A 12,185-nucleotide genomic window follows, 5' to 3' on the forward strand; every position below is an offset into this window, starting at 1 on the left:
CCTACACTGTGGGGAGTTTTAATCAAAAAAGGATGGGACGCCTAGGTGGCTTAGCTGTTGAGCATCTGCCTTTGGCTCAGGGCATGATCCTGGAGTCCCGGGATCCAGTCCAGTATTGGGCTCCTGCATGGATCCTGCTTCTCCCTCTGCCTATGTCTCTGCCTGCTTCTCTCTCTCTCTCTCTCTGTCTGTCTCTCTGTCTGTCTCTCTCTCTCTCCCTGTCTCTCATGAATAAATAAATAAAACCTTAAAAAAAGAAAGGATACTGTATGTGTCAAATACTTTTTCTGCATCAGTTGAGAGGATCATACGATTCTTGTCCTTCCATTCATTAATGTGACATATCACATTGATTGATTTGAGAATGTTGAACCACCCTTGCATCCCAGGAATAAATCCCACTTGGGCATATTGAATAATCCTTTTAATGTACTGTTGGATACTACTGGCTAATATTTTGATGAGAATTTTGGGATATTGGTCTATAATTTTCCCTTTTGATGAAGAAAATAAAAACTGGTGGTATCACAATGCCAGACTTCAAGCTATATTACAAAGCTGTCATCATCAAGACAGTATGGTAACAGTATGGCAGAAAGACAGACACATAGATCAATGGAACACAATAGAGAACACAGAAATGGATCCTTAACTCTATGGTTTTAACTAATCTTCAACAAAGCAGGAAAGAATATCCAATGAAAAAGGACAGTCTCCGCAATTAATGGTGCTAGGAAAATTGGACAGCCACATTGTAGAAGAATGAAACTGGACCACTTCCTTATACCATACACAAAGATAAAAATAATGGATAAAAGACCTAAATGTGAGATAGGAATCCATCAAAATTCTAGAGGAGAACACAGGCAACAACCTCTTTGACCTCAACTGCAACAACTTCTTGCTAGACACGTCTCCAAAGGCAAGGGAAACAAAAGCAAAAATGAACTATTGGGACCTCATCAAGATAGAAAGCTTCTGCACAGCAAAGGGAACAACCAACCAAAACTAAAGGCAACCTACATAATGGCAGAAGATATTTTCAAATGTCTTATCAGATAAAGGGCTAGTATCCAAGATCTATAAAGAAGAAACTCAACACTCTAAGAACAAATAATCCAGTGAAGAAATGGAGAAAAGACATGAACAGACATTTCTCTAAAGAAGACATATAACTGGCCAACAGACACATGAAAAAAAATGCTCATCATTGGGGAAATGTAAATCAAAACCACAATAAGGTACCACCTTATACCTGGATGTCTAGGTGGCTCAGTGGTTGAGCATCTGCCTTCAGCTCAGGGTGTGATCCTGGGGTCCTGGTATTGAGTCCTGCATCAAGCTCCCCATTGGGGTCCTGCTTCTCCCTCTGCCTATGTCTCTGCTCTCTTGTGTGCTTCTTATGAATAAATAAATTTTTTTTAAAAAAGGATACCACCTTACACCAGTCAAAATGGCTAATTAACAAGTCAGGAAATGACAGGTATTGGCAAGGATGTGGGAGAGGGGAACCATTGTGCACTGTTGGTGGAAGTGCAAACTGGTGCAGCCACTCTGGAGAACAGTATGGAGGTTCCTCGAGAAGTTAAAAATATAGTTACCCTATGACTCAGGAATTGCACTACTAGTTATTTACCCCAAAGAATAAACTACAAAAGTAGTGATCCAAAGGGGCACCTGCACCCCAATATTCATAGGAGCAATGGCCACACAGCCAAGCTGTGGAAAGAGTCGAGATGTCCATTATCAGATGAATGGATAAAGATTTGATATATATCTTGTATATATCTGTATGTGTGTGTACACACACATGATGGAATATTACTCAGCCATCAAAAAGGATGAATATTTACCATTTACATCAGCATGGATGGAACTAACGGGCATTATGCTGACTGAAATAAGTCAATCAGAGAAACACAATTATCACATGGTTTCAATTCTATGTGGAATATAGGAAACAGCATAGAGGATCATAAAGGGAAGGGAGAAAAAACTGAATGGGAAGTCATCAGACCAGGAGAAAAACCATGAAAGACTCTTTTTTTAAAATTTTTTTAAATTTTATTTATGATAGTCACAGAGAGAGAGAGAGAGAGAGAGAGAGAGGCAGAGACATAAGCAGAGGGAAAAGCAGGCTCCATGCACCGAGAGCCCAATGTGGGATTAGATCCCGGGCCTCCAGGATTGCGCCCTGGGCCAAAGGCAGGCGCTAAACCGCTGTACCACCCAGGGATCCTGAAAGACTCCTAACTATAAGAAATAAACTGAGGGTTGTTGGAGGGGAGGTAGGTGAAGGGATGAAATAATTGGGTAATGGACATTAAGGAGGCACATGATGTGATGAGCACTGGGTGTTATATGCAACTGATAAATTGTTGAACACTGCATCTGAGACTAATGATGTACTATATGTTGGCTAATTGAATTTAAATTAAAAAAAGGAAATAAACTTACTAAATAATAAAGAAAAAAGCATTAATGCAAACAACTCATCAATATAATATTTGACATGGAACCTCATTCACAAATAAGAGCATGGAGGAGAGAGTATAAACACATGACATGTGTAAACACATGACATAATATTTTTAGTAGGCTTATTTTTCTTTTCTTAAAAGATTTGATTTATTTTTTGAGAGAGAGAGAACAAGCAGGGAGAGAAGGAGTGGACAGAGGGCTCCCTGCCAAGCAGGGGGCTCCACGCCAGGCTCGATCCCAGGACTCTGGGATGACCTGAGCCTCGGTAGGCTTATTTTTCCATTTGCTAAGCAATTCCAAAACAATTTTGGAAGCATAATAAAATGAAGCAAATGGGAAATGTATTATGTTATTCAGGGTCAAGATTTACACAGTGGAAGAAAGGACACACATATGAAATGAAGGCAAGATAAGGCCCTGAGGGGATAGACTAGTATTGAAGGATTCCAAGATTTACTATGAATTCTACATATGTCTATGCATGTTTACATGCACATGTATACATATGTAGGCATAGAAGTGTTATGAATGTGTACATGTATGTGAATATATCTAAGGAACCTGACTCTAGGTGAGATCTTATGTATGATGTTTCAGACACAAACATAGACAATTATAAAGGCATTACCTGGTACTTAGCATGGGGGAAAGAAGCTTCCAACCCACAAAGACTTGATACACAACCAATCATAGTCTCAACACCCTCTTCCCTGAAGCTCTTGCCCATAGCACATTCTTACTCCAGTTGCTTTCAGTTGGAGGCTTCCTTATAGTGGCAGGGAGGAGGGCCTTCACTGAAGTATTGTTAGGCACTGCATCTGCCTAGCCCACCTCCCTGCTGGGCACTTGAAGAAATTTTATGTTTTACTTTAGTAGTCAGGACTTTTCTAATCCTAGCCCTGCCACCACTACCTCCCAAGAACATAGGGTCCATAAAATAGCAGGAAACTTTTCTTCGGGGATCCTTCAGCTGTGAGATGATCCTCCCCTATATCTCATGCCAGTTTGCACTGATACATCTAACCCTCATCCACTGCTGCTCCAAGAGGAAAAATGGAACATTGGTGTAGTTAGGTCATTTCCTGTTTAGATTCTTGATTATACCATTGCATTAAGTGAATTAAGGCTTAATTATTACTTTCATTTTGGCTTGTTATTTTAATTGACCAACTCAAAAACTGGCATCTCTGACAAACCGAGCAGCAAGCAGAGTAAATTAAGTCCAATACCTTTATGGAAGGCATACTTTGGAATATGCTAGTGAATCTGTGGGACATTCTGGGGTGGGGTAGTGGGGTGCTACAAGATCATTGCCAAGAACCTGAGAGCTACCTGAGACACATAGGCGGTCAGACCAGTATGTTTTGGATGGTGCTAGCAAACCATGTGGGGTACTCTAGGAGAGCATGTTTTGTTGTTTACATAAGCTTTTAAGTTCTGAGGGGGGAACAAAATTTCTTCTCTTTAGACTGATTCATTGGCCAAGACACCTGCTGGATCAAATTAGAGTTTCACAAGGGGGTCCTCAGTAGAAAGATAGAGACCTTTACTTTGGTCAGAATTTAATGGGGAGGTGGGAAAGAATTGTGTTTCTTGGGCCTTTGGATTTAGTGCTATATGACTGTGATCTTCACAACTCCTGATATGAAGAGGAGGGGAAAATACATAATGTTCATTGGGTAAGGGTAAGGGATCTGGATAGGGATCTCATTAGGTCCGAGGCCATTACCAATGTGACCCTTACCCAGATCCAACTGTGTAGATATTTCCCTTTAGATCACTGCCAACTTCCATTGTTATAGCCCCATTAGTATATATATATTATTATATTATTAGCATAGATGAGTTGTCAGTGTGAACCTCCACTTGTACTAATTCCTCAGCCCTGATAGGAATTTCTTCAGTTAATTCCATTTATGTTGACATGTGGAAGACTGAACCTATCCAATTACCAGTGTCTAGCATTTTTGTTTCCCAAAACACTTGCCTGGGGGGAAAAATGTATAGCTGCCCTAATTACTTGGCTGAATGAATTGAAAGTTCTCCATGAGACTATTTACCTATTAAGTAATTCAGTCAATCCGTGCTCACAATTTCAGGTGTATAGACACTCAACTGATCTACGCAGCTTAATGTTGTAGTACAGTCCTTACACCTATGGTATTTGACATTGTGACAGTGTTACAGTCTGTCCAAACCTGAGGGAACTTGGGATGTGGCAATCAATATTTTGAATGTCCTTTTCAGCATCCCTTTATTGTACATGATCATGATCAGTATGTCATTTTGTGGATTGGGTTGCCATACACCACTGTTGTACTACAGTACTGGAAAATTCTCTGAATATCTATCATCAACACAAAAGTGTTGAAATGAAAAAGTCCCACTCTCATAGAAAGCAACAGACATCTACTCTATTGATTATACTGACCAACATGGGTACCACTAAACAAATACTGGTTGCCCTGCAGACCCACACATAGCAACTCAGTGGGGAGTTTATTACAGGCAAGATACAGTTACCAGGAACCCTAACAAAATTCCTCAGCATGCTCTGTAAGGGGCATAATATCTCATTTCAGAGAAGAGTGCCCAGACTTGGTCCACTCTACTTCAACAAGTGAAAACTCAGCAACTGATTGGACAATTCAGTTACTTATGCTCCCATATTCCCCATGTAGGATATGTATGGTGCCTATCTGTAGGGTAAGTAGAAAGGTCACTTCCTTTCAGTGGGGTTATGACCAAGAGGATGCCTCAGAGGCTCTCCAATAGGCCACCAGGATGCTCTTCCACAGAGCCCCTCTAATCTTTATCGGCTCTTGAATTACAGAACTTAGCAGCATTATTCACTAAAACAAGGTACAGCAGAAGGCCACTGACACAGGTCAGAAGCAACCCTTTGGGCTTTTAAACCTATATCTCTAGGAGTCAGATGAAAGGTACACATTCTTTCAGAGACAGTTACAAGGCCTTGGTGGGATACTGAGTAATTGCTCTATAACCATTAAATAACCATGGAACAAGAAATACCAACCAAATAGTATGAATTCTTCTGCTTTGTTCTCTAGTTATCTTAGGGTACTTACACTTTGGGTCAAGGATGATATCTGTAAATTATATGCTCAAATACATATTCATGAATCAAAGAAAAATGATCTTCCAAATGAGTTTTATTCAAAGTTATCTGTAATTACTATACTTACTACTGACTCTTTCCCCTTTAGAAGCTCCTTGTTTCTTTACTTGCAGTTGGGTGTTTGATATTGAATCTTGAGGCTCAGTCACAACATTTTCAGGTACTTTATTGTGAGCTACATAAAAAGAGGCATTTAGTCCAATAAATGGAAAAACAAATACATTGTGAGATTCCATGCTTCCAAAATATTGACAAATGTACAGCAATGTTTTCTCTCATTTTTAAAAAGTTTTAAGTAAATTATCATAATTCTAGATCCAATATAAAAATGGTGAGAAGAATTTTAATGGATATGTATTGAAACTGTTTCATTATTTTGTTAATATTCATAGTTCTCAAATGTTTCAATTTAGTCTTTTGTTTTCTTAATACTTTAAGTTAAAACATAATTATAGACCAAGCAATGAAAATATATACGCACAAGATTATTCATTACAGCATATTTGTTATTGCAAAATACTCAAAACTACATAAGAGTGCAAACATAGGAGATTAGTTTAATAAACTATATACTATAAACTATGGTAATATCGATTATAGTATATAGTATGGTCCAAACAACTGTATGTGCAACCATAAAGGGAATGAAAAAAGATCCCATCAAATTGGGAAGAATTTCTAGGATATAATGTTAAGTGGAATAAAAACTGTTAGAGAAGATATCTAGTGAATTCTCTTAGGAAAGAAAAAAAGGAAATTTTAAAATGGATATTTATCTTTATAAAATGAAAAATGACAAATCAGAAAAAAAGTAATTTTTTCCAAAGTCATTGTAGACCATGCTTGCTGGATTCCACTGAATAGTTATTGTTAGTGCTTGGAATGTCCCTAGCATTGATGAACAACAGCCTATGATGTAGTAAATTTCTGAGACTCATTTTTAATGAACAAGTATACAAAAACTTCAGAATTGTTTTGCAATTCTGAGTTGAGGTCACCATATAATATGGGGTAGTTTACCTTCATCATTAAGGAAGTAACCTGTGAAACTTGGTGAGGGGATTCATTACAACAGACCCACTTATTCAGAGTGCACTCATGGTGGCCACTTGCCCAATGAAGACAAGAAAGGAGGAGGGGAGGCAATAACATGAACACTAAATACACTCCTTCATCAGCTCCTTTCTCAGGTTTGGCCCACCCAAACCACATTAAGTTTGCTAATACCAAAAAGGTTGTTTGGATCACCTTTATAGTCACCTGCAAGATACCTAATGAGCCATTCTTGTGGTCCTTTTGTTGAACAATGAGTAGGTAGGTAATGAGACTGTTAACTAGACTTAGGTTTACAGGGTCATTTGTGCTGCCTTTGCTGGCTTCTAGCTCAATTAAGTGTCTTTATAAGGTTATGTCAATTGGTTCACAAGACAACCTGGATCTTAACTGACAAACTTCAGCTCAAAAAAATCCCAGCTAATATGAGATAACAATGTCTGCCTAACGAGGGAAGTGACTAAAAAATGTTAATCAGGAACGCACTTCTGAACAATCAAGGAAATCTCTGGGTCTGGTTTCTTGACAATGGAGTCTCAAGGATGATATTAATGGACTCACCATCAAGAATTCATGACTAGATAGTGGTCCAAAGGTTACCCAACATGTAGCCCCACTAGAAGCCAAATGGTAATGATATCCATGATTAACACAAGTGTTCTTTCTTCTGAACTTCTCAGTGAATCTTGAGATAACAGGAAACCTCCCTGCCTCCCACCCCCTACTTTTACTCAGTCTTTCAACTTTCAAAACAAAATAGAATTAGAGTTGGTTCAAGGTCCCTATACCCCAAAACATGACGTGAGGATGTATGCTGAGGTCATACTTTAAAGGGAAAGATGGATGAAAATTACATTTCTAAGAGTGTTAAGACATTGGTATACATATGATTGTGATCTCTACAGGTACTAACACTAGGATGAGGAGGAAATAGATAATACTCAATTGCTTTGGGTCTAAGCTCACCAAAATGGACCCTTATCCAAACTCAACTATGGGTATATCCCTACAGACCACTAAAAATCCCCATTGTTATGGCTTCCATTAATGAATGTATTATAGCATAGATGTATTTTCTATATACATCTCACTCATTTTTATCCCTAAGACCCAATGACAGCTGCTGTGTTTTGGGGCATTTAAGTTTGGCATATGGAAAACTATAAACCTACCAGGCGACCAGTGCCTATCATCTTTGCCATCCCAAAAAAACCACCTGAGGGGAGCAAAAAAATATTTGCCTTCATTGGTGAGCTTAATGAAATAAAAATTCTCCATGACATTTTTTTCTCTATTCATAAGTCCTTTCAGTCTGTGTATAAGGCTTCAGGTGCCTAGAGACTCAATTGATTATTGTCAACTAAACCCCATAGTACAGAAGTAGATGCTGATGTCACTTGGAATTGTGACCTTCACAGAGGTTTACTGTCCAAGCTGAGTGAAATAGGTATGCAGCAACTAATATCACAAAAGCCCTTTCTGGCATTGATGTTCACACAAGTAATTAGGATCATCAGTTTACCTTATGCGGAATGGGTTATAATATACTTTTAATGTCCTTCCATAAGCTCATAACCTGGAAAAAAATCCCTGTTTCCAGATCAAATACTAACCTTCCACTATATTGATGACATTCTCCACTGGACCCAGACAAGAGTACTACCCAACAAGGACTGAGTACTTTAATGACCTTCATACAGCAATGTAGCTGAGCCATTAAGATAAACAAGGTACTAGAATCTGATAACCAAGTGAAATACTTGGGAGCCAAATGAAAAGGGGTACATTGTCTCATTTCAAGCTCCATGGGGTCAAGATTCCTTTTTTCCCTCTCTAGCCTGACAAATACAAGGGAGGCCCAGCAATTAGTGGGCCTATTCAGTTACTAGCACTTTCATACTACCCATGCAGGCATCTCAGTGGCATCTATTTATTAGATTACCAAAAAAGTTTCTACCTTTGAGTGGATCCTAACCAATAGAATGGCTTACAGCTCCTCCAACAGGCCTCTTGGGCCACCCTCTGATTTGTTCCTTTGATCCACATTTGACTTTTGAGTTACAGTTCTCAGCAACTTCTCTACCAATTTGAGTCTATGACAGAAGAACACTGACACAAGTCAGAGGTGACTGTTGAGCTACTGAACCCAACATCTGCCTGAAAGGCATATACCACTTAAGATACTATTAGTCTGTTATTGGGCTTTAGTGGATATTGAGCACATGATCCATGGATATGAAATGGTCATACATCCAGAAACCAACAATAGTTATGAATACTTTGATTTTGTTCTCCAATTAGGATATTTTAAATCAAAGTGTAAATTTTCTATACAAATTTATGAACTACAAAAAAATCTTCTGATATGTATAATTATTATACTTACTAGTGAGTCTTTCCCTGTTAGCAATTTTTTGTTTCTTTACTTGCAGTTGGGTTTTTGACATTGACTCTTGATGCTCAAGCACAGGATTTTCATCGGTTATGTTATTATGAGCTACGTAAAGAGATACATTTAAAGCACTAAATAGAAAAATAGATCTATTGTGAAATTCCTGTTTCAAAGTTATAACATCTATAACAGCATTTTCTTTCACATAAACAGTTATAAATAAATTACTATTATATGAAGCCTGATATGAAAAAGATGACATAAGTGTTGAAGCTACTTCCTTAATTCATAAACATTTCTTGCATTAAATATGCTATATTAGTCTAATTTTGCATTATTTATACTTTAGGTAAATGCGTATTAATATAAAAAGTGAAAATATATATGTACATTATAACCATAACATTATTTCCTACCGCAAAATATTCAAAACCACATAAAATGTTCAAGTATAGAAGACTCGATGAATAAAATAAGTTATATCCTATGAACTATGGCATGATATAAATTTTCATAAGTCATGTGGTAAATAAAGATCTTTATAAATTGACCTAGAAGGATTTCTAGGAGATAAGAGGGAAAAGAAACATCAAAAGGGAATTATCTGCATTCTACCTTAAAATTTAAAAAGAAGGGAAATTTTTTAAAAACAGAAAACAAAATAGAAGTGCCTGTGTGGCTCAGTTGGTTAAATGTTGGATTCTTGATTTCAACTCAGGTCATGATCCCAGGGTTGTGAGATCAAGCCCCCATTGGGCTCTGCACCTAGCATGGAGTCTGCTTCAGATTCTCTCTCTCCATCTTCCTCATCCTTCTCCCCCCTCCCTCACATACACACATATTTTCTCCCTCCCTCTCTCAAATAAATAAATAAAAGATAGATAAAAAAATAGATACTTAGCTTTAAAACAGAAAACACAGGAAGTATGTTAAGAAAAAAATATAATTGGGGATGCCTGGGTGGCTCAGTGGTTGAGTGTCTGACTTTGGCTCAGGGAGTGATCCCAGAGTCCCAGGATTGAGTCCCACATTGGGCTCCCTGCATGGAGCCTGCTTCTCTCTCTGTCTATGTCTCTGCTTCTCTCTCTGTGTGTGTCTCTCATGAATAAATAAAATCTTTAAAAAAAAGAAAAGAAAAATATAATTGATAACTTACAAGATGAGAGAGGAATACTGGGGAAGGAATGGTAATCTGTAACTATACCTTTTTGCTTATTTTCTACTTTTAGAAGTAGGTTCATGTCTATGTCTTTCTCTGTGAGATTTCTGTTCATGTTTTTTGCCCATTTCATGATTGGATTGTTTGTTTCTTTGGTGTTGAGTTTAATAAGTTCTTTATAGATCTTGGAAACTAGCCCTTTATCTGATATGTCATTTGCAAATATCTTCTCCCATTCTGTAGGTTGACTTTGAGTTTTGTTGACTGTATCCTTTGCTGTGCAAAAGCTTCTTATCTTGATGAAGTCCCAATAGTTCATTTTTGCTTTTGTTTCTTTTGCCTTCATGGATGTATCTTGCAAGAAGTTACTGTGGCCGAGTTCATAAAGGGTGTTGCCTGTGTTCTCCTCTAGGATTTTGATGGAATCTTGTCTCACATTTCGATCTTTCATCCATTTTGAATTTATCTTGTGTATGGTGCAAGAGAGTGGTCTAGTTTCATTCTTCTGCATGTGGATGTCCAATTTTCCCAGCACCATTTATTGAAGAGACTTTCTTCCAGTGGATAGTCTTTCCTCCTTTATCGAATATTAGTTGACCATAAAGCTGAGGGTCCACTTCTGGGTTCTCTATTCTGTTCCCCTGATCTATGTGTCTGTTTTTGTGCCAATACCACACTGTCTTGATGACCACAGCTTTGTAGTACAACCTGAAATCTGGCATTGTGATGCCCCCAGCTATGGTTGTCTTTTTTAAAATTCCCCTGGCTATTCGGGGTCTTTTCTGATTCCACACAAATCTTAAAATAATTTGTTCCAATACCCGCCTTTTGCTTCAACGTGGATGGAACTGGAGGGTATTATGCTGAGTGAAATGAGTCAATTGGAGAAGGACAAACATTATATGTTTTCATTCATTTGGGAAATATAAATAATAGTGAAAGGGAATAGAAGGGAAGGGAGAAGAAATGCGTAGAAAATATCAGAAAGGGAGACAGAACATAAAGACTCCTAACTCTGGGAAATGAACTAGGGATGGTGGAAGGGGAGGAGGGCAGGGGGTGGGGGTGAATGGGTGATGGGCACTGAGGGGGACACTTGATGGTATGAGCACTGGGTGTTATCCTGTATGTTGGCAAATTGAACACCAATAAAAAATAAATTTATTATTAAAAAAAGAAGTAGGTTCATGTTCGACATATTCCAAAAATTGAAATAAAATCAAGTATGAAATGGAAAGAAAAAAAAATAAAAATAAAATGGAAAGAAACTCAAAGAAATGGAACTACTGAAGAAAAAGTATTAATCTAAGTAATTCAGCAATGTATTATTTGACACAAATCCTCATTCTTTAACAAGAGAGTAGGGAGTAGACTATAAACATATTACAAAATCTTTCAATAGGTTTATTTTTTTAGTGGTATATACTAAGAAATTCTGAAATAATTTCAGAAACATTTTAGGGATAAGCAGATGAATAAATGTGTTGATGTTCAGAGTCAGGTTTACACTGTAAAACAAAGGTCATATGCATTTGGAGTAAAAGAACACAAGAACAAGTACTGAGGGGATGAACTGAAATTGAAGAGTCCATGAGAACTCATGAATTCTAAATATGTCTGCATGTGTGTATGTATGTATATATGTACATATATGTGTATGTTTGTATGAATATGTGTATGTGTATAGATATGTATGTTTATATAGGAGTCCAACTTTAGCCCAAAATCTTATATTTGACATTTTTAGGTCCAATTATAGACAATTGCAAAGTCTCTACCTGTCAATACTCATGGGGGTGTGGGGGTGGAATTTGCCACCCTACACCAAGTTTAATACATAGCCAGTGAACTTCAGACTCTGGCGGTAGTTGTGGTCAAGGACTAAGACCCATCCATGCCAGGCTCTTATGCATTCTGCATCACAATGCCAGATGCCTCCATTAGAAGCCTCTTTTTGAAAA

General features: G+C 37.7%; 1 protein-coding gene across 1 annotated transcript in view; it reads right to left on the reverse strand.

Moving 5' to 3' along the window:
* Positions 1-12,185, reverse strand: part of CCDC7 (coiled-coil domain containing 7) — a 364,544-nt gene that overhangs the window by 158,836 nt on the left and 193,523 nt on the right. Inside the window, exons 20-21 of the mRNA XM_049096618.1 lie at positions 9,060-9,170; positions 5,688-5,795 (exon numbers count right to left, since the gene is read on the reverse strand). Of these exons, the coding sequence (XP_048952575.1) occupies positions 5,688-5,795; positions 9,060-9,170 (219 nt within the window). The remainder of the gene's footprint in view (positions 1-5,687; positions 5,796-9,059; positions 9,171-12,185) is intronic.

Source organism: Canis lupus, chromosome 2 (genome assembly GCF_003254725.2).
Source record: "Canis lupus dingo isolate Sandy chromosome 2, ASM325472v2, whole genome shotgun sequence".
NCBI lineage: Eukaryota > Metazoa > Chordata > Mammalia > Carnivora > Canidae > Canis > Canis lupus.